The sequence below is a fragment of the Ahaetulla prasina genome, chromosome 1 (genome assembly GCF_028640845.1).
Source record: "Ahaetulla prasina isolate Xishuangbanna chromosome 1, ASM2864084v1, whole genome shotgun sequence".
Taxonomy (NCBI): Eukaryota; Metazoa; Chordata; class Lepidosauria; order Squamata; family Colubridae; genus Ahaetulla; species Ahaetulla prasina.
In genome coordinates this window covers 224,122,634-224,146,045 of record NC_080539.1, presented here as the reverse complement: position 1 = coordinate 224,146,045, position 23,412 = coordinate 224,122,634, and the positions used below count along the sequence as shown (strand labels likewise).

The 23,412-nt window shown below is 37.9% G+C and overlaps 1 protein-coding gene and 1 long non-coding RNA gene across 6 annotated transcripts in view; one reads left to right on the top strand and one right to left on the bottom strand.

The window, feature by feature from the left end:
* RBMS1 (RNA binding motif single stranded interacting protein 1) overlaps positions 1-8,765 on the bottom strand; it is a 145,280-nt gene extending 136,515 nt beyond the window's left edge. The window contains exon 1 of one of the 4 annotated variants that reach the window (XM_058191803.1): positions 8,627-8,765. Coding sequence is in view for 3 of the 4 variants with exons in the window: in XM_058191776.1 (XP_058047759.1) it covers positions 7,649-7,723 (75 nt within the window). In the remaining variant the exon portion in view is untranslated. Of the gene's footprint in view, positions 1-7,648; positions 8,207-8,626 lie in introns of those variants that run through there. The other 3 variants (XM_058191776.1, XM_058191795.1, XM_058191786.1) reach the window with 3 other exon arrangements.
* Positions 8,766-9,320: 555 nt separating this feature from the next.
* Positions 9,321-20,777, top strand: LOC131202663 (uncharacterized). Of its 2 annotated transcripts, XR_009156186.1 has the most exons (4): positions 9,321-9,460; positions 12,540-12,633; positions 13,261-13,355; positions 17,991-20,777. It is a non-coding gene; the product is annotated as an uncharacterized LOC131202663 (long non-coding RNA). The 2 variants fall into 2 exon arrangements; XR_009156185.1 differs by lacking the exon at positions 13,261-13,355 and having other exon boundaries at positions 17,991-20,773.
* The last annotated feature ends 2,635 nt before the right edge of the window (positions 20,778-23,412 follow it).

The following is a 23,412-nucleotide window of genomic DNA, read 5'->3' as shown; positions in this document are numbered from 1 at the left end:
CAAATTATCACTCTATGGCTGCCTCTCTGATTGAGCCAAGACACAATTTTCAAAGATTTCTCCAAAACGCACTCAGTTCAAATACTGTATGTAAGGATAAACAGTAATGTTTTTATGACCACTCAGGAAGTGATTTGAGCTTGAAAGCTCTGTTTCAACAACTAGTCAGGACAACCTTGAAGCTTTCATTTTGGACACTGCTTCCAAAGAGTAATGAAATCTTCCTGAATGCTTGAAATATTCTTTCTATTATATTGTGCTTTTAAAGTAACAAACACAATGCAAAAGAAAGAGAAATCCAAAACAGAAGTGGGTTTTTAGAAAGAAAAAAACAATGACAAATTCACAGTTCTTAATTATGTCTATTTATAAAGGCCATGGATTCAAATGCTACACTGTAAGTGAAAATGAGACAGAAACTGTTGTAAAATTATCCTTTTCCAGGTAACTTTCTCAGTATTTATAAATGAAGGATTAATTATCAACTATCTGCAAGCAATGAAACAATATAGCCAGAATTGTAATCACTTCATAAATAATAACTGGTTAATCTCATAAAAAGAAAAGGGGCCTCTTTATGTTTTATTCACATACTCTAATCAGTTTCACAGAGAGTGAATATTAATTCACTGCACATAAGAATCAATGTTGCACAGTTAAGCACAACATTTATGGTTAAGTCCAGCTATTATATAAAATATATTTATCATTCATTATGTTGTCAGCAATTGTTTAATTACTTTTCATGGTTTAGTGCATACAGAGTTAGTTCTATACCACCAAGGTAGCCCATGTTTCAGCTGAGAAGAAAGTCAATAAAATGATGAGTGGATCATGATCAGAATTGATTAACAGAGTTCTTACTGATGTACTTCCTATATCAGCCCTGGAGACAATTTGAATTGGGAGCTCAAGTTTTAAGCACTAAGCTTCTTCCTTGTGAATTAACAGATACTTTTGGATCACTTGGTAGTCTCAGATACTCAAGATATATTTATATAATGGGCAGCTGAGCTTGGAAACTGTTAGCTTACGCCTGTCTAGCCTCAGCCCTTAAAACCTGTATTATTTCACCTCTTGCCCCAAACCTTGACAAATATTGGAAAATTGGAAAATTTAATTGGAAAATTTATTGGAAAAACCTTGGAAAAAGTAACAAATCTATTTGAGTTTCTTTTTGTTTTTAATTCTTATACTTTGTTGCAGGACATGGCATCACTGAAGAAGCCTTAGTATGTAATATCAATACATTAATATTGTGGACAAATAAATAAATAAATATAAATATTGAAAATACAAAGTAATCTGAAATTTTCCATTATGTTCCAAAATCATCTAGGAAACCTGGCTTCATTCTAAACACTGAGAAAAAAAACAGAATACAAAACATAGAAAATACATTTAATGTAGCATTTTAAAGGCACATCCAAGAAGTTGATTTTCAGTTCATCACTGCTAAAACTGTAAAATTTGCAAGAAAGAAATGGGTTGCAGAACACTGTTACTACAGAAGTATAGCTGGCATTGTGTACTTTTTGTGACAATATTAGCAAGGAAAAAATGTATTAGAAATCACTGATCATTAAAGTTCAACAGGACCAGCATTTGAAATAATTAAGAAAGTATTTAGAATTACAATCATCATCCACTCCAACTAGACAATATTTATTTATTAAATTTGTGTGGCACCCATCTGATCTAGACTTTGGGCAGCTTGCAAACTGCAAAACCATTAAACATTAAAAGGAATAAAACAATAAATTGTAACAATAATAGTGCATCATTATTCCTAGAGATCCTTCAGCAGAACTGTCAAATAAACTATAGGTTTTTAAAAGATAACCGGAGAAAGAATTGGTGCAAATGAAGGGAAAAGATTTTGAGAAATGAACCACATTAGTTAGATTTCATCATTTCCTTGAAGACCCAAGTGTCTTTAACTTGTAGGTTCAACAGGAAAATCTCATCTACCTAACAAATCTTATACTAAGAAACAGAAGAAGAACCACACCACAGGATGCCTACAGATTAAATGAGTGAAACACTAATAAGCAATCTTGTACAAAGACGACAAATGACCCCATCTTGACCTTACAGCAATGAAACAATGGATAATCTGGTCAGATTTCAGAAGCTTAGATTTTGATGCCTCAAAGAGAATTTGTGCTGTTTCTTTAAGCACCTCTTTTAAGAATAAGGTCCTGAGAAAATGGAAGTGACCCAGTGATTTTATTAAGAGATCTGACTTAGCATAGTGTCTCTTTAAACACTCATGCTTCACCCCATACCATTGGCAGACCACAGCCAGATACAGTCCTGCACAATAAACCCTATTAATTTGGAGTACAATAGCTATATCAAAAGAAATCATTCTGTTATAATGATTAATAATCTGGCATGTAAGGAAATGGATTGTATCTAATTCTGCTTGGCTATCGAAAGAATGAACAACACTGTAAGATTATTCTCCTGCCTCCCCATTCTCCAAACCATAGACATCTAAGGAATAGCTCCAGGAAAGACACCAAAGAGAAAGGAAACCTCCTGCTGTCAAGCAAATTTCTCCTTAGGTGATAGTAGGTATAGCTCCTTTTTGAAAAATGAAGTTTCAGGTGAGAAAGGCAATAGGTTTCATCAAAATATCCTCAGATTGTTTTAAAGCTGATAAGTAATCAGAAATGCTGTGTACAAGTAGCTATCCAAGAAATGTTTATCGTTTTTTTCAACTGATTTATTCGATTCATTCGTTCTCCAGATCAACATCAGAGAAAAATTCCTGAATTCAGAATAGTTACCCCTCTCCATACATTAGAGCAACTATTACTATTGCTCCTGGTAGAGTATTTTGTAAAAGCTTTTTCCCTAATGTGATGAAATGAAATAAATTATAAAGTATTACATTTTTGTGATAAATCTTGCTCTGCCTGTAGTTGGTCCACATTCAAATGAGATTCCCAGTCAACATTTCTTCTAAAATAAATTGTTAAAAGTATTTCTTGTAAAACTTTAATTTAAGAAATGGGTCTAACATTAAATACTCAAAGCCATGTGTGTACGCATCCTTGAATTTTCCACATTATGATGTAAATATTGTAGATGTATTCTGGAACATAATTCACTTTGCTTCTTTTGAACTCTTTTATACAATCAATCCAATAAGTTTCAATAAGGAAAAAAGGAGGTTAATTGTTATATTGAAACAAAATTCTACATTGATATAATTATCTTATTCCAGAGATCATGTGGTACTTAGTCTCATTGTGAATAAATGATTAATTTTAAAATAGAACAACTATTTTATGTAACTATGAAGTTAGAACTCAACATATTTAATGATGGAGCTAGTTTATAACCATAAGATAAGAAATTAGAAAAATATGTTCAATATCTCTTTAAATAGGAATGCTGGCCTAACATTTTCCCACTGAATATTCTGCATAGATGCCTGGAGCTGCTAAAATAGGCAGCATACTAATGTGTGTGTGTAAATGAATGAATGAATGAATGAATGAATGAATGAATGAATGAATGAACGAATGAATAAATAAATAAATGAATGAATACTAATTAGGAAACCACAATAAAAATGTAGTTGTCCTTTAGGGAAGATGGGATACTCCTTTTCAGCTACTATTATGTAGCTTTACTTTTAAAAATATCTTAAGAGATGTACAGATTTGCTATATAGATATCAATATTTACAAATGGCCTATATTAATGTGAACATTTGTGTTTTATTGCAAAATTTTAAGTTGATTCACAGTAATGTAATATTCTGAGAAGAATCCAGCCAAAGATAAGTCTTATTAACTTCAAGAAGAAAAATGCAATCATACAGTTAGTTTTCCAAATGAAATAGGTCAGATTTATGTGTTAATCTGTGAATTGTCAGTAATAAAATCATTCTGCTTCCCAATAAATTACTAAAAATGAATTATCTCCATAGGGATGAATTTTTATTCAATAACTATTTAACTAACTCCTTTTATTATGAGGAAAGTCACTGTATCCTTAATCCACAAAATTTAGTCTTTAAATTGGAGACAGGAATACTGAATCATAGCAAGGTCTACAGCTCTGTGCTTTCATCCATACTGAAGAAATAATTAAAATGTTTCATGACTATTTACAATGAAGATATTAAAAATGGAGACGGAATCATTCCAGCAGCTTCATACATTTTAAATAGGATAGAATCTTAAAATCACTAGAAAATACAAATCCATTGTATTTTGGTTGAAATTGGAAATTGCTCTATTTTACAAAATTAAAACTCTTTGAATGAAACCCAGATTTCTATTGACCATAGGTTGTGCATTCATTTGTTGTTGATTTTATTTTTATAGCTACAGGTCATATTCACAAATGATATGACTACACACTAGAAGTCACTTTGAACTTAACAGCGGAAAGAGGAAGAAGCAACTTACGTGCTTACTACGGGCATATGATTGGTGATTCTGAGATGGGCTAGAGATCTGTCTTTGAGTAGATCTGATATCTGATATTTTAGTAGATCATTTCCCTGCAGCCTACAGCTCTGTAGGGTTGGGCATTTCCCTCATTTTTTCTCTCTGCTTAACTGTAGACAGATAATCATGGAGTAGTTGCTATGCAATTTTTATTTGGAACCGCTTTCAAAAAGTTTATTAAAATTTATCTCAATATAATATGTAACGCATGTGGAAGCTTACTGATGTGTGACAAACCTGAAGGCACTGAAATTAATGGCGCTTATTGCTGGGATGTCTGCCCCTTTTCAGCCACAACTGTCTCTAATTTGTTGTCTTTCCTGCATTCCCCTCCTCCCCATACATAATCTCACTGAAACGAGAATTGTGAATACAATCATCCTATGTACCACAGTAGTTCACATACACAGGTTATACCATAATAGTTTACATACTGAGGTTAAATGGCTCTGTGTGTACCTCTTTTATCAAGCAAAGAGATAAAGACTATAATTTTAATAGGGAAGATTGCAATACATATTTTGGAGATGTCATTTACTGTAGCATAAATCAATATTAAATACTTTATAGAGGAAGCCCATTTTCAGAAGATGGTCCTTAAGGCTTTTCTGTAGATGATATCCTAATTACAAGTGCAAGCTTATTACAGTTTCTCTCTTCAATTATTTACAGTGCAAAAAGATAAGAAAGACTGCACTAGCCATATTAAAATATGTATGTAGTTTCTTCACTGTTACCGTAATGGCATACAAAAATGAATTAGAAAAACATTCTTGTGCAAAAATGTGGTTTTGTTTACTTGTATTTTTAACTTAATTTTTCATAATGTAGCATATTGGAAATTGTTTTGTGTGTGTTTTCAAACGACATATAGGCTTCTAGTTTGCATTGCCATGTAGGAGCTTGAGTATATACCACCCACACTGATGTCAAATCACGTATCATTATGTATTTTAATTACTGTATTACTGAAACTGAAACATTATCAATCCTTATAAAATTTTTCAACCATCACTTCAAAATTCAAAAGGTCAAAAAAAATAACCCTGCCAATGTATTTTATACATGAGTCTACTTTTGGTGGAAATATTATGATTCACAACTTGATGTGGAACAATTCAATTTCAGATACATACCTAAATTTGCCAAGTTCAAAGAGAAAATGTCTGGTTACTACAAAGGACACTAAGTAAAAGAAATCCATGCTTCTCAAAACGAAAAGCTAAGAACCCTCTAAGGGGAAACCCACAATTGCTAGAGGAACTCTTAAATTCTCTCTACTCCCAACAACCATAAACTCAGCATTCTTGCCACTTCATAATTGCTTCATTTGTAATTCATATACACATGGAGGAAAGCTTTGGTTGTAATTCTCACAATCAAGATAATTTATAGATAATGATACACCTTAAATTGGAATGTAGCTGATATAGCCATGTGATTAATCAGATTAATATAATGAACAGTACTGAACGCTCTGCTTCCAGATGACTATGGTAGGTAGGTAGGTAGACAGGTAGGTAGGTAGACAGGTCAGTCAGTAGGTAGATGATAGACAGATAGAAAGACAGATCATTTATAGAGCATTTAACATTTACTGATGGGCCTACGATTTGAATAAACATATTTTTTAAAAAACTATGATAATGAATCTTCATTGTCAGTGCTATATTTATGCAATACAAGAACAAGAATAAACTACACATGCCACATATTGTGTGCATGCATGTTGCACGCAGTGCTGTTCACTGGAGAACACTTAGATATCAAATATTCCAGACAGAGGATGCAATCTCTGTGCATTTGCCAGATTTGCAGCATGATTTGCCAGAGCAGCTACACTGATCAGCTTTGAACATTCCACATGCATCCACAGACACATACCAGAGATGTCAAAGATCTTGGGAAAAATTAACGTATCAATCTCCACTTTGTTTTTCTTTTTAGTAATGCGGAGAAAGCAAAATGTATGGCAGAGACTCTGGCAACCAATTTAATTTTAGACAAGCCAGTTACCTTTTCCAAAAGCAGATTTTGAAATTTGCAGAATAAAACATTCCAGGACCAGACTGCTTACATAGATGCTTTCAAAAAAATAATTTTGTTTTAATTATTTGTACTTTCATTGTCTTGTTCAGGATGGTTTTATTATTTAAAATAAAACTCAGGGTTCTTCGTGGTATGTATGTATGTACGTACGTAGGTATGTTAAGTATTATCTCTCCTTATCCAACTAGTTCCCGAGTTTAAAGTAGTTCCTAGTTAGTTGAAAGTTATCATAAGAGAGGGGGGGAAGGGAGGGGGGAAGGGGTTTTTTTGGGAGGGAGGGGGGAAAAAGGGGGGGGAAATGTCTTTGTTTTTTTTAAAACTCTTTCAATAAAAAAAAAAAGAAAGTTATCGTAAGAGAGAAAAAGCACTAAATTGTGGATACGGGATGATAAAACTTAATCCTGTTATTTCTGCTCAGAATACAAAACCTAATGAGAAGGAAAAGGGAGGTTTCATTACATTCTCAGAGCCAACAAAATGCCTATCAGGACACTGATCTCTATTTAACCCTGGGGAGGGGAGGAGAGGAGCAACTGGGATATGTATCAGAAGGAGGGGAGAAAAAAAATCGAATTATCTCCGGGCGTAGGAAGAAAGTGGGGGAGGGAAGGCTAAGAATGAGCAGGGGAGACAGTTGAGGAAAGGGGTCAAGAGTCAGGGAAAAGATAATGGTTGGGAGGTGATCGTGAGGACATCAGCCCGAGGAGGGTAAAAGGCAGCTCGGGTGCTCTCAAGACCCCGACGCTTCCGCTCGAAAGCCCGCTACATTTCTTTTCTTTCTTTCCTTCCCAAGCGCACACACACACAAGCACACACACAATCACGTACATCCTAAAAGGGAACAGGCGAGGCAGTGTCAGGCTGCCGGCGTTATGTGCGCGCCCCCAACAGGGAGCGCGCCTGTAACCCGATGCCACCCTAAGAGCCCCCTCCTCCCCGCCCCAGGACGACCCCCCCCCATTCCTCTTTTCCTCTTCCTCCTAGGCTATAGTTAGCAAGACTGCAAAGTGTAGCCCAGCCCAGCCGTACCCTACCCTACCCTACCCTACCCTGCCGTGCCCGCCCCCGGTGCCCTTCTCTGGCAAGAAAAAGAAGGCGAGAGACCCTGCCCGGCGACCGCACCATACCTTCGCCTGCAGATACTGGGGGTAGTAGTAGGTGGTGTACTGGGGGTACATCTGCTGTTTCCACACTTTGCCCATGAAGCTGGAATAAGAGAGCCCGCAGCGCAGGGATGAGGGAGGGCACTTGACCAGAGGGAGGGGGGGAGAGAGGAAAGCGATGGCGAAAGGGAGGGGGCTCGCGCTCGTTCCCCTCCCCGCGCGCGCCTGCTCGCTGGCTCCCTCGCGCTCTTCCCCTCTCGGGCTTCTTTCTTCCCGACGGCGACGGTCTGTGCGCTCCCGCTTTCTCCGCCGAGCCCAATCCTCCTTTCCTCTCCTTCTCCGACTCTCGGAAGGCGGCAGCGGCGGCTGCCGTGGGAGCAGCGGCAAGAGAAGGGAAGCTGCAGAGGGCACCAAGGACAAGAGCGCTCGCTCGCCCCTCCCTCCCTCTCTCTCTCTCTCTTTCTCTCTGTCCGGGGACTCGCGCGGGCACGAGCGCTCGCCCGCTGCAAGAGTTTTTTTTTTTTTCCCTCTTCCTTCCCCTTCCCCCCTCACGAGAGAGGGAGCAGCGCCCGGTCGGTTCCGAGCGCCGCCAAGGAAAGCGGTCAAGACAAGTGCGAATTGCGGATGCGGCAAAGGACTCCTTGCCAACCAAAGGGGCGAAGGAAAACGGGAGGCGGGGAGGGAAGAGAAGGGAGACCAGAACGGCTGAGGAAAAAGAAGGAGGGGTTGGAGAAGCAGGCCGGGGGGGGTGGGGGAGAGAAGGGGAGCGGCGCGCGCCAGGAGTGGGGCGGCGCTTCGTCCCTAGCCTGGGCTCCGGGGGTGGGATGGGCTTCTACGAGAGGGGAGTCGGGGGAAGCCGCTGCGGCAAACACGGGGAGAGCAGATCCGGCCGCGAATACTTCGGCGGGGAGGGGTGCGGGGGTGGGCATCGGCGCGGCGCCGGAGGACCCAGAGGCCCCGCGACCAAGGACCGGGCGTCAGAACTCGCGGGTTCGGACTCACCAGCTCTGCCGGAGTCGTCTGAAGGAGGGATGGGAAAGGAATGGCAACTATAATTGCGACCCTCGCCCGGGTTGGAAACCTCCCAGCAGGCGGAGGGGGAAAACTCTGCTTTGCTGCCTACCGCGATTGCTCCTTTTCAGGCTCCTCGCTGTAGGACAGTAGGCGGTTACGTATCTTGCTGGCTCTTAGAAAGAACTCCCCGTTGCCTCTTGTCACTGGTGCAAAATTGATGGGGCCTTAGCATTTTCCCCCGGATTTTACAGTGCGGGTTTTTACGATGCTGCTCGAGGAGACTCTTATGTGTCTTAAAAAATGTTCTTTTGGCGGGGGAGGGGCGGTGTTTTTCAGAGACGTACAGCTCGTCCTTTTAAGCAGCTGGTCTCGGATGTATATTGACCGATGTAGTTGGGGCACAAGCGGGGAAATAAAGAGATACTAATTTAGCAGTAGTAAATTGGTAGGAGGTTTCTTCCTTCTGATTTCCCAACCTAAAACTCAAGAATGGGTTCTAACAACCATGTGGAAGAGGCCTTCATCCTGCGGTAGATAGGCAATGGCTAAAAGGATGATAGTGATATGATTGTACAGTGTAACTTTTCCCATGATATTTTCTACAACTTAATGGGGATTTCCCATCTTCAAAATTCATCTAATATACTCACTAAATCCCTTGTACATCTGTTTCAGAGTTACTTTTTTTAGGCTAATATTCTCTTATTCCTAACCAAACATCATCCTTCTTCTTGGGTGAGTGAATAAAGAAGATGACCATGAGATATGCTTCAACACTGAGAAGCTTCACCAGACACATGCTAACAACTGGAAAAGATGAAGGTGACACACCACATTTACACGACATTAGAGTCCAATAAGTTCCATTGAAAAGGGATGCAGTAGCTCAGTGGCTAAAATGCTGAGCTTGTTGATCGAAAGGTTAGCAGTTCAGCGGTTCGAATCCCTAGTGCCGCGTAACGGGGTGAGCTCCCGTTACTTGTCCTAGTTTCTGCCAACCTAGAAGTTTGCAAGCACATAAAAAATGTAAGTAGAAAAATAGGGACCATCTTTGGTGGGAAGGTAACAGTGTTCCGTGCTCCTTTGGCATTTAGTCATGCCAGCCACATGACCACAGAGACATATTCGGGCAGCGCTAGCTCTTCGGCTTTGAAACGGAGATGAGCACCACCTCTAGAGTTGGGGGTGACTAGCACATATGTGCGATGGGAACCTTTACCTTTAAGTTCTGCTGGGATTCAATTCTGAGTATGCACTCACAGAGCTGGATTTCTGAAAGGTTTAAGAGCAGAGCAAGAAATACGAAAAATATTTATAACCTGGAGAACCATTGGATAAATAGTTGAGTATGAACAGAATTATATGGAAAAGAAGTTGAAAAGAGAAAAAGAACTGGTTATTAAAAATGTTATAAAATATAAAATATAAAATCTTTAAGATTTGTGGACTTCAACTCCACAAAGAATTCTGGAAGTTGAAGTCCACAAGTCTTAAAGTTGCCAAAGTTTGAGACCTCTGTTAGAAAGTGTTTTGTCTTGTTTCCAATACAGAGAAGAAAACTAATTTAGATCATACTAATATCTACTGCATATCCAAGCAGTATTTAAATGTATAAAACGGCCAATGTAAAGATACAGATTTTAGATAAAGTTTCCATTATGCTATTCTTTAAATGCACTGGAACAGTGAAAAAGGTGTGAAATCACAATCACTGAGAAATGATCACTGATTTAAGATACTTATGATCTTATATTCTTATGTTCCTAATGTCAACCCTGAAGCTGATGTGGCCAGAGTCATCTTGAGGCTTCAGTGCTGCCATATTGGAGCAAAGGATAGGGAGGGGGGATTAGAGATAGCTGGGGTTGTGTAGTCAAAATAAAATACTTTCTCTTGGGAACTAAGGACGTTCTCACATTCTTCCTGTCGGAGGAAGGAGGGAGTGATGTCACCAGACCAGCGAAAGTTGCATTGATTGGGCCATGTGACTAATTGTTGGGGATTGAAGGAAATTTTTTTAATAAGGTGAAAACCAAGGGGCGTCTCTGAGTTGGTTTTCACCAGATATCTGCCAATGTGATATTTCCAATAAAGCTATTCTTTTAGGAATTCACCTGCCTCGGAGTTTTTGCTTGCAATGGATCTATTACTTGGAACCCTGACATCTAATTTATCCCACTCCCAAGTTCAAGAGATAGTAAAATATATATCCCAGTATCTCTTAGTCTGCTGGCTTAGACAGCTGAGACTCATAAACTTCCAATTGTTAACTGAATTACAGTAGTTTCAGATATTTGCAAGATTCTCATAATCTTTATTGTATTCTATATTGTAACTTTACAATAAAATAGCATTAGTTCATCTAGACATGCTTTCTGTTTGTCTATCTCAATGCTGACACCTTGCAAGTCTGAAAGTACAGTTCTGAGTCTTTATAGCCCAAGAAACTAGGGAGGGTTTCTTCTGCGAGGTTTGCCGTGCCTTCTTTGACAAACTAAACTGCCTCTATTGCCCTGGTTGGGGGTCTTTCCCCTGTCTCCAAAAATCATCCCAACATAGGGTCACTTAAATTACATTCTCAGCAGGCTTTTTCTTTTGTTAAACTTATATGTACAGGTAGTCCTTGACTTACGATCACAACCGAGCCCAAAATTTCCATGGCTAAGCAAGACAGTTGTTAAGTGAATTGTGCCCCCAATTTACACCCTTTTTTGCTACAATTGCTAAGCGAATCTGGCTTTCCCCACTGATTGCTTCTCAGAAGTCAACTGGGAAGATGACAAATGGTGATCACATGACCTCCCCCCTCCCCGGATGTGCAGCTGTCATAAATACATGCCAGTTACCAAATGCCCAAATATGATCGTGCGACCATGGAGATGCTACAACGGTTGTAAGTGTGAACATGGTCATAAGTCTGCACTTTTTCAGTGCAGTTGTAACTTTGGTCACTAAATGAATGATTAGAAGTCAAGGACTACCTGTATGCACAAGTCTCAGTGCCCACAATTTTCCACAAGAAGAACGAGATCCAAATGTTAAAATATGTAAGGTAAAGGTTAAGGTTCCCCTCGCACATACGTGCTAGTCGTTCCTGATTCTAGGGGGTGGTGCTCATCTCCATTTCAAAGTTGAAGAGCCAGCGCTGTCCGAAGACGTCTCCGTGGTCATGTGGCCGGCATGACTCAACTCGGTCAAAGGCTCACGGAACACTGTTACCTTCCCACCAAAGGTGGTCCCTATTTTTTCTACTTGCATTTTTACGTGCTTTCGAAACTGCTAGGTTGGCAGAAGCTGGGACAAGTAACGGGAGCTCACCCCATTACACGGCAGCACTAGGGATTCGAACCGCCAAGCTGCCGACCTTTCGATCGACAAGCTCAATGTCCTAGCCCCTGAGCCACCGCGTCTGTCAGGCCTGGAAACCATACTAGACTATATATGTACATATATTTAAATATAAATTTAAGATTGTGTTTAGATGCTAACTTGGTTTTTTCAACTTTCTCATTCTACAAGCTCAAATAACAGTAACTACAAGAGCTCTCATTGTGGAAGACTTGTTTTTATATAAAGTTGATTATGATGGAATGTCTGTTGTTTCTTTACAATAATAATGAGAACACCCAAGAGACGACGGGTGATCCTTATTTAGTAACCACAATTGCAACCGGTAAGTCTGTTGTTAAGCAAAGTATTTGCCAAGTGAAATTGCAAATGTGTTACTATTTTAGTTTTGCTATACTTTACAGGAGATCATAAATGGGAAGATAGTTTTAAAGTTACTTTTTCATCACCATCATAACAAACAGTCACTAAATGAGAAACAAAGGATTACATATATATTTTTTCATACTTTCCAACTAGCAAATTGAACTATGATCTGCTTTCCTTTCTATAGCCATATGAATATACTTGCCAACTGAAGTTAACCGTGCATCTGATGAAGTGATTTCCATTATACGAAAGTTAATGCCAAGCTTATAACAATGAAGGTACAGCCAATATATTTGAAGGATACTAGTTTTGGAAATAAGGGGGCATGGTGGCTCAGTGGTTAAAGATGCTGAGCTTGTCAGGTGGAAAGCTGACAGCCTGGGTTTGAGACCTGAGTGCTGTGTAATGGGTCTGAGCTCCTGTTCCAGCCTCTGCTCCTGCCCACCTAGCAGTCCAAAAGCATGCAAATGCAAGTAGATAAATAGGTAACATTTCGATGGGAAGGTAACAGCATTCTGTGTTTCATTGGCATATAGCCATGCTGGCCATATGACCATGGAAAATGTCTTCAGACAACGCTGACTCCCACAGCCAAGAAACAGAAAAATACCGCGCCCTAGAGTTGTACATGACTGAACAGAAACATTTACCTTTTAGTTTTTGAAATATAGGTTAATACTTTACTAATGTGTTAGAGTTTAGGTTGTTACAGGATTTATTCTCTTGGGCTAACTTTCTTATGTAAATGTCATTCTTCATAATTCAGCCCTCAGCCTGTGCCTACTCTTTTTCCTTATTTAGCAAAATCAAAGTCAGCTGCCTGTCTTTTGCTTCTGCTGGTATCGGCACTCTCTCTGATGCTTTCTAAATCTTTGAATTTCTTTCTCTTACTTTGTTTTGGGAAGTACCAAGCAGGACAGCTGGGGAAAAGATTAGACCGTCTTCCAGTAATATTTGATGGATTTCATAGTGCTTTCCCATCACCATTTTTCCTTCCATCGTAAGTAATCCATGCCATAAATTATATTTTAAGGATAGCTTAATCAAGGAGTCAGACTGCATCCAGAGCAGTGGAAAAGCTAGTGTAAGATGTGTCAACTGTTCAAGGTTGCTTGAGGCTTAGAACTAAAGGACTAAGACAGATGGGAAAGGTGTAGAAATAGACCCCTGTGGGGAATTGGATCTGCTGCCATGAATCCTAGGAAAGTAGTTCTGAAGAGAAGCACCACATAAATGCTAAAACAGAGAAGAATAATTTCCCAGTGGCGCATTTTTGCTTTAGTTTTTTTTTCTTTTCTTTTTTAAAATCATTCTTCTGATGAACTCAGTAGAAAATGTGGACTTTCCATCCCCTGTTTTAGAAGGAACTAGTGGGTCCTGGATTCTGTTGCTGCAATTTCTTGTTACAGCCTATATTTTATTAAGATCCAACCCACACTTTATGCAAGACAGCTGAGATTGCATTTCCTGACATTTTCAGACCCTCAAAGCATTCCTTAGCTCAGATGATCTCTGTATAAGAGGATTCTTTTTAAAAAAAAAGTTTCCTGCTGCTAATGGTGGGAGTAAAGCATAAATAGATCAGCTTCTGGAGCAATGGTTTCTTGGAAGGATAATTTGCCTCAGAGAAGCACCAGTATAGATGGGGATTTGTGGAAAGTTAATCATGATCCAAACCAGAAACTCTTAGTTGAAAATTTTATCTGGTGATTTTCTCATCTTGTTATCTTTTCTACCAAGCCTTTTGATCCCAAATACCCCTTTAAAAAACCCATACATTTCAATGACACCAAGGTTCATACCCTCTTCAAAACATTTCCCTGGTTGATGGTAAGAGTGTGTTCTTCTCTCCATAATATACCATTACTGATGACCAGATTGACTATTGAAATGTATTTTTTAACATGGGGGAAATGACAGAGTTTCAGTAGAGCAGGTCCCATCACTGTTATATCCATTCTGCATTTCATCTGCCTTCTCCTTCTGCCTAATGGTATGGCTGGCATGGCATTAGTTGGGAATAGCACATCTTTACCATCTGATTTTGCCAACAATGCAAGTCTTTCCCAGTGGTGAAATCCAATTTTTTTTACTACTGGTTCTGTGGGTGTGGCTTGGTGGACGTGGCTTGGTGGACGTGGTGTGGCTTGGTGGGCTTGGCAGGGGAAGGATACTGCAAAATCTCTACTCCCACCCCACTCTGGGGCCAGCCAGAGGTGGTATTTGCCGGTTCTCTGAACTGCTCAAAATTTCCGCTACCGGTTCTCCAGAACCTGTCAGAACCTGCTGGATTTCACTCCTGGTCTTTCCATTCTCAACAACATAAAAGGAAGTAGTGTAGCAGCTGGAAATCTGAAGTTTTCAACAATTGAAACTGGATCTTTTGTTGTCTTTGTTTATTTGTAACATTTATTAGCCATCCATCTCATCATTAGGTAACTCTGGGTGGCTTACAGACATAAAAAAATACTTCTATATTAAAACATGAATTAAAACCAAAGATTAAAATCAGGCACATGTGGGGAGGGGGAATGGGGGAAGGTGGAATCTATTGTTACTTGATCAACTACCCCATTTAGGCTAGTCTGTCAAGGCTGAGGAAACCTGTGCAGGATTATTGTTTCCAGTGTGGTACCCTATAAGAATCTTGTTCAGAGTTGTTGGGCCTGTTGACTAGGAATTTTAGAAGGTACAATCCCAGAATAGTACCAGATAGGACCTGTCCCAAAATAATCCCAGGCCAGAGAGTTGTTCTATGACCCCAGGGAATTTTGCATCTGTATTTCTTAAGCAACCATCATGCTGTACTGCATTAAATGGAAAATTGCTTGAACTAAAGGGATTATTAAAAGCAAACTGCAGTGCAGATCAAATGTCTGCTGTTCAAATAAAAAGGTATTTTGGAAAAGAAAGGAGGGAGGGAAAGGTTCTTCCCAGGATGCAGACCTAAATTCTTGGGTGTAACTAAAGTAGCTCTTTGAATTCAGATCATGAATATTTGAACTCTAATCAAAATGCAGAGTTAAGGGCACTTAAGCCAATTGATTTCAATGGCTTTAAGTGTGTTTCAGTCTTTTGTGTTGAACTGTACTTTATCTGACATCCTTTGAGAGCAATGGATTTGTGCTAAAACACAGCTGAAGTGAAACTATTGGGACTCAAACCTCCCATCCCTAGAAGCATTCTTTCTTTTTCTGCCTAGAGTTAACATGAATATTGGTGCATTTCAAAAGTAATTTTAGGAGAAACGTGTGTAAATTATGCAACCAATTATACAATAGAGCAGAGTCTCCCCTGTTGTGCAAACAAGCATCTGCAGCAAGAACTCAGTCTTGCTGATGCACAGCAAAAGAAAATTCAGAGAAATTGTTGGTTTCATTTTTTTTCTCTTTTTTTAAAAATGGAAATATTTGAAAAGTGATTTTAAGTTTTTTGAATTACTATTACTCCACATATATCTTTAACCTATACATATGTAGTGTGCTGTGTGCATGTTTATGTGTTTCTATGAATACATATACAATACATGAATACGTGAATACATAGGGCATTATATAATGTAATGTAGCTATCATTAGATAAGATAGGCTGGTACAGTATCATTAATTCAATAAAACGTCCTAAAACACTTAAACCAAATTAGATGAGGTACAGATTATTCGCTTAAATGCAACATATCTGTTTGACCAAATATTGATTTCTTACTTTTATATAACACCTTCCAGCCAAACTATAAAAGATGATCTATTTTTTTCCAATTAATCCAAATGCTATTGGATTTGCTATGTAAATGTTAAATGGAGTAGAGAGAAATAAGCATTTATTTGCATGGCCTTCTAAAGATATGCAAAAGAGGACTGTAATGTGATTAAGATGGAAACTACAATTACTTTTATTAAAAAAACTGAAAACCTTTTATGGATTTTTGCTGAAAATAGATTGAAATGTACTGATGATTTTGGGATATAATTATTAAAAAGATTTCTGGAAAGATGGAAACCATGATATGTAACTTGGGAAGGTGGAAATGGTAATTACTGTGTTTGTAATTGTTGCAAAAAGATCAGAAGTTGCTTTTTTGAATACTTTTCTTTATGTTTTCTTTTTTCCTACTTTATATTTCAGTAGGTTTTTAAGCTTACTCAAATTTTTCTTAAAATAAAAAAAAATCTCCTTTTTTTTCTAAGGAGGAGAATTGTTGCAGTTGTGTTTCAATGAGACAATCCACTTTGCCACACTGGCATCTGTTCTGTTGACACGGCTTCTTAAGCCAAATATGCATTGTCTCCAAATGGTCCTACCTGTCTCAGGATGCCAAATGTATTTATCCTAGCTGTGAGATTGTAGAAGGCACCTTTAACCCATCTTTCCTTGGTCCAAGTACTGCAAAGCTAGTGCTATAACAGTCAACTAATCAGCATTCCAGTCATTGAGTCAAATCCCCTTCAGCTTACCCTGCCTTCTGTGATTCACCAAACAGCTCCTCCATCCACTGAGGAAACTGCTAAAGTGGAAAAGAAAGTTCAAGTTTTGTGAAGGGTACAAGCCAGAGCCCAGCAGAACAACCTGCAAACTAGCACACTGGCAAACCGGGGCGGGTTTCAAAACCCATCACTACCAGTTTGCTTGTGGGTGTGCGTGCATGTGCAACACTTCTGCACATGCACAGAAGCTTCTGCGCATGCGCAGAAGTGTGCGGATGGGTGGGCAGAGCCTTCCGCCACTGCCACTACCAATTCACCTGATCTGGGGAGAACCAGTAGCAACCCATCAATGTGGCAAACCTTGTTTCTCTCCTTCCCTCCTCCCCACACACGGCTGCATTACAGGAAGAGGTCAAGCAAACAGTCTGTTCAATAACAAAGGCAGGATTTCATCTCTGAAAAAGCATGGAGAAAGAGCAACTGACTTAAAAAAGGGAGGGGAGAGTATTTTGTACCAGATTAATACTAGTTAGTTGTTAGTATCATACAAGTGTTCTGAACAATGTTTTAACAGCTGAGATAGGTTGGGAGATAATTGAGAGGGTGGGCAATGATCAGTGATAGTACCTGATCTTCCTAGACGTACGGACAAATTCTGGTTGATTTCTAACAATGAACAAGTTGGGACATGGTCTATTTATCTTGGTCTAAGTTGGGTAGAAATCGTCCAACTATGTTCTTAAATGTGATCATATTTTCACCCAACCATTGGTAATATTTATATTTATATTATTTCTTTTATATCTGGATTTTCCTCCCAGCTGATCAAGGAAGGGCCTGTGACTCTGTTCCTTGTGGTCTCCCCACAGTCAACGAGAGAGAGGTGTAACATATAATGCGGTTGGCTAGGAATTTGAACTTTGCCCTTTCCCTTTTATGTCAGACACTCTAGTGCTACATCCCTGGCCTGATCAATTGAGGCCTTCTGATCTCATAGCTGTTTGTACTGTCACCCAACTGGCATTTGATAATTGATCCATTTTCGCAATCATCCGATTCCTTCAAATAGGAAATCAATAAAAATTAACCACTTGCTGTAGTTAACAACTTAATCATTCCTGTCACTTCCTTCATTTGGGTTAACTGGGAGTGTAATGCTTCACCTATGTAGCACACGTACATCTGACAATTTCTTCTTTTCACTATTTCAGGAAGAGAAATGCATCCTGTAGCAATTTGAAGCTCCTGACGGGCGATTTCTCGTGATTCTTTTGATAGATTTCAACTGTTTTCTGTAAAGAAGTTAAGATTCAATGACAACAACACTGTTCAATGATTGTGCTATGCCACAAGACTTAATGTTCTGTGTGTCTCCAATCATTTTGGTTTGTAAAGCAGGCTTTATAGCTTAGTTTAATGCATGAACCAGAAAAAAATGATTTATACAACAAATCATTTATAATAATAAAAACAACAACAACAATAGTTGTTTATTATTATTATCCAAGATGAAACAAAATAGCAAAACTATTACCCATTAATTAATTAACCCATTAATTAATTAATTAATTAACCCATTGAGTAAGAATTAATTTTTTTTTTACGAATACCCCTGAGGTATAGATACAGAATGCATGTTGTTTAAATAAAAGTTGGCAACATTGTTGAAAACCCCTGAATATTGATCTGATAACATGAGATAGATGTTATTTCTGTCTAGCCTCATAAGTTCACCATGCAAAGGTAGTCTCCTTCAGATTGAACTTGATTCCTGGTCTCTTCATGTTTTTTAGAGGCATGATAGTAACAGCTTGCTATTGCCTTTTTCCTGATTTTTTTTAATTCTCAGGTTTTATTTATTTATTCGTATCACATCTTTTTTGTTTTTATAAATAAAACAGCAAACTTGTTTATGTATGTACCTTCCTCCTATTTTTCTCACAACAACTCTATGAAGTGAGTCGGCCTGAGAGAGAGCGACTGGCCCTAAGTCACCCACTGGCTTTCATGGCTAGGGTGGGATTTGAACTCACAATCTTCTGCTTTCTAACCTGGTGCCTTAACTTCCAGCTCAAGTGTTGCATGGTAGTCTCCCATTCAAATTACCACCGGGTTAAGCCCTACTTACTGTCTGGTTTGGTTCTGCAACCCAACAAGACAGACACAGACTTCAGAGGATAATTAGAATTGCAGAAAAAATAATTGCTACCAACCTGCCTTCCATTGAGGACCTGTATACTGCATGAATCAAAAAGAGAGCTGTGAAAATATTTACAGACCCCTCGCATCCTGGACATAAACTGTTTCAACTCCTACCCTCAAAACGATGCTACAGAGCACTGCATATCAGAACAACTAGACACAAGAACAGTTTTTCCCCGAACGCCATCACTCTGCTAAACAAATAATTTTCTCAACACTGTCAAACTATTGACTAAATCTCCACTACTATTAATCTTCTCACCGTTCCCATCACCCATCTCCTTCCATTTATGACTGTATGACTGAACTTCATTGCTTGTATCCTTACGATTTATATTGATATTGATTGTTTCCTGATTGCTTATTTGTACCCTATGACTATCATTAAGTGTTGTACCTTATGTTTCTTGATGAACATATTTTTCTTTTATGTACACTGAGAGCATATGCACCAAGACAAATTCCTTGTGTGTCCAATCACACTTGGCCAATAAAAACATTTCTATTCTATTCTATTCTATTCTATTCTATTCTATTCTATTCTATTCTATTCTATTCTATTCTATTCTATTCTATTCTATTCTTAAATTTCCAAGCCTAGAAAGGTCACCCCTGGTATTACACCTGCTAAGCCACACTGACTTTTTAGGGAACTGCATAAATATGATAGAAGTCATTTTAAAATGGGCAATATCATAATTCCTACACCCCACTGTTCTAGGCTGCCAGGTTTGCATGCATGCACATCCATCTCATGGGATGGGGGTGTTGCCACATTTCCCCTTCAGGAGCACCAAGATTTAGAAATTGAATTAAGAGAATGTGTTTCAGACTTCTATCTGTTGCCATTATCCCCCCTTTCTGGAAAACTCTGTCCAAAGCTCATTACTTAATGGGTATTCTAATGTGATCAAATATTGGTTTAAAAAACCCTGTCATGTATATCTCCTTTCAATACTTTTTTCCAGTATGATTTAAAATCTTCATTCATAGGTATGCCAGAAAACCATAGGTAAAAGTTAATTTGATACTACAGTTTAATCAATAAAGCCAAGTTAATTTCCAATAGACACAATTCCGGAATCTACATGTAATGAAGAATTGGAAAAAAGTGCCAAAAATAGAGCTTGCTTCAGCCCTCCTGAGGTAGAGATTTACTTAGATATCCAGCCTAAGCTGTCTGTCAGTTCTGCAATGAGGTATTATTGCTCTATATTTTAATCTGCATAAATAGTAACTGGTTAATAGATTCTTGCTTCTTCCATCGCTGGGGATAGAATCAACCATTCCTTTCAACACCATAAATATATATATAGAAGGATACTTCTATCTTGTAGGGTATTATTTCTTGGTGATTGACCTTCATTAAACCACCAGTGGATAGATGCAGGGGGTCACTGTAGTCCTTTGTTAACCCTACAATATCACAAAACAAAGCTATTTCAGCTTTTATTTATTTATTTTGTCACACAGTATATATAAGCGTAAGTATGAAATAACTATACAATATATAAGCATATATATAATTATGAGTATGTAATAACTATATTAATTGGATATAACGAAAGGAAACAATAGGACAGGAATGGAAGGCTCTGCAGGAAGAGACCCATGGGATGCACAGCCCAATATGTTTGAAGAGTACCAGGTAAGGAAATCTTGTAATGGTGAGCTGCATACCTAGGGAATAATTTTAATTGCATCAGGTAAAAATGTGGAATGTGGCTACTGGAGGAATGATATTTATTTCTCTAATCTTTGATGTCCTCCTAATAGTACTTAGAATTCAAAGTTATTCTGTAGATACATTTCATATAATCCATCCATGCAGTATAATTTTACTAATTAAAAAAAATAGAGTATAATCACACTAATATTCATGTGTTAATTAAATGTGTCAAAGGCTTGTCTGTGTTCGTTCTTTTTCTACTACTGTCAGAAAAAATGGTAGCAATGAGTCACTATAGTAAACAGTGTACTTTAGCCATACAAAACCGTGATGAATGTTCCTAGCATCTCTTTTATGATAATTTTTCATTGCCTACTTTTTAGGAGAAGGAGTAGTGCTAATTACAAAATTCCACCTCATTAAAAATAATTTTTGATTCTTTTCATCAGTCTTTGTGAACATGAAACAATGAGACAGCCACCATACAATACCGTATATTTCAAAACCCTAAATATTTGAAAAGCAACCAGACAGCAATATTGGTGCATTGGTTGACATCTTAATCCTACTAAAAACGGCATAATATCAGCTGCTTAGTAATGTGGAAAAACAGAACCATCTTGAAATCTGCTGACGAGTTTTTTTTTATTTTAATTTTTTTAAAATAATTTTATTGGAAAAGTATAGTAAAAATAATACATCAATAATTCTACTGTAAAAAAGAACTATGTGCATCACAATATTAAAATAAATTGAACATAAATCCAGGGAAGAAATGAAGAAAGGAAAAGGAGAGAACAAAATCCATAAAATATCTGTATGAGACTTTCAATCTTTGTTTAAATACACATTTGTTAATACAGCATAAAAATAAATTTAGAGTGAAAAAACAGGAAAAATTAAGAAAAGAGCAAAGATGCATAAATCAAAAGAAAAAAATATAAAAATAATTTTTCATTTCATTTTACAGCAGTTATAGATATAAATATAAAATAATGTTTTCTATGGTTACAGCATTGTTTATATTTTATGTGTCTATTATTTTTATTCGAATCCTCAAAACCATATATCATAACATCAGTTTTTCTATTTCCCCCAAAGGTCAATAAGGGGTTTCCAATCATTATAATCATTAAATTTAGACAATGTCCTGTCTCTAATTAAAGCAATCCATTTGGCCATTTCAGGAAGTTCCATCATCTTCACTATCCACTTCTTCATTCTGGGCAAAGTTTTATCTTTTTTAAAAATAATAGTCTCTCTTCTGTATGATTGCATCATATATATAAAAAAAATCCTAGCTGCTTATCCCTCAAATCTGAAAGAAAAGAAACATTTAAAAAATGTATATCTTTGGTTTCAATTGTACATGAATCTTTAAAGTCTTCTGCACTATTATTAATTCAATTTTTAAACTTCAATTACAGATTATATAGAAACATACTGCTCCATCTTCTCATCTTGAAACTAAAGACATCTCAACTGATAACAAACACATATCTTGAAATTATTCCTTAACATCAGGATAATATGTTTCTTCCCCTTTCATAAAATATTTCTCTTCATAAAGAAAAATCAATGGCTAAATTTTGGGAGCCACTTCTCAGTAATGAAATTTTACTGGTTTTCTCAAAGAATGTTTGAAAAAAGTATTCTATTTTTTTTATCTTGCTGTAAGAAATATTAAGGGATGTGGTGGCTCAGTGAGTAAGATGCTGAGCTTGTCGATCGAAAGGTCAGTAGTTCAAATCCCTAGTGCCGTGTAACGGGGTGACCTCCCATTGTTTGTCCCAGCTTCTGCCAACCTAGCAGTTCGAAAGCACGTAAAAAATGCAAATAGAAAAATAGGGACCACCTTGGGTGGGAAGGTAACAGTGTTCCATGCACCTTTGGCATTTAGTCAGCCACATGACCACGGAGACGTCTTTGGACAGTGCTGGCTCTTCGGCTTTCAAACAGAGATGAGCACCGCCTCCTAGAGTCGGGAACGACTAGCACGTATGTGTGAGGGGAACCTTTACCTTTACCTTTAAGAAATATTAGGGCTTTTTGTTTTTTGTGTTTTGGTCTAATCCGAACACACCTCCCTTTTGATTTTAAGTTAAAATATGTTAATTAAAATCATGAGGAAAAGTATGATGATTAAACATGGAAATGAGTTGCAAAATCATAGTTTTAACACAGATTTGCCATATATTGAAGAGTTTTGGCAAGAGTGACACTCCAGGTACCAAATTCAGCCATTGCTTTATAATTTCCTGCCAATGTACACCAACAAGAGAACACACTATTGCTAAAACAGGCAACACGAGGGATACCAATATGGTTGGGAACTTGTATCCCAGTGATTCTTGAATGATGCAGCATCAATAGGACATTCCTATCTTATACTTGGTTTTGTTTGTCATGCAAAGCATGACTATTATATGTTTTCTATACAATATATATTTCTTTAAAAACATTTATGCAGGCCAGAATAATCATGCTTTAAAAAACAAACAAACCTGAATATGGCACTTGACATTTGATGTGGAAGGTTTGTCTCGCCTACTTTGTTCTGATGCCATGAATTCCAAACCCAAGAAAAAAGTTTAAAGATATACAGTATATTCCGTTAGACCTGCATAGTTCCTTTGGCCAATGTCTGGTAGATATCATAGATCCCTCTTTGCTGACTGAATCCAATTTCCTGGTAGAAGAGAAGGTGTAACCTTGTTGCCCTTCTTTACCTACTTCCAACTTCAGCTACTTCTAACTTCAGC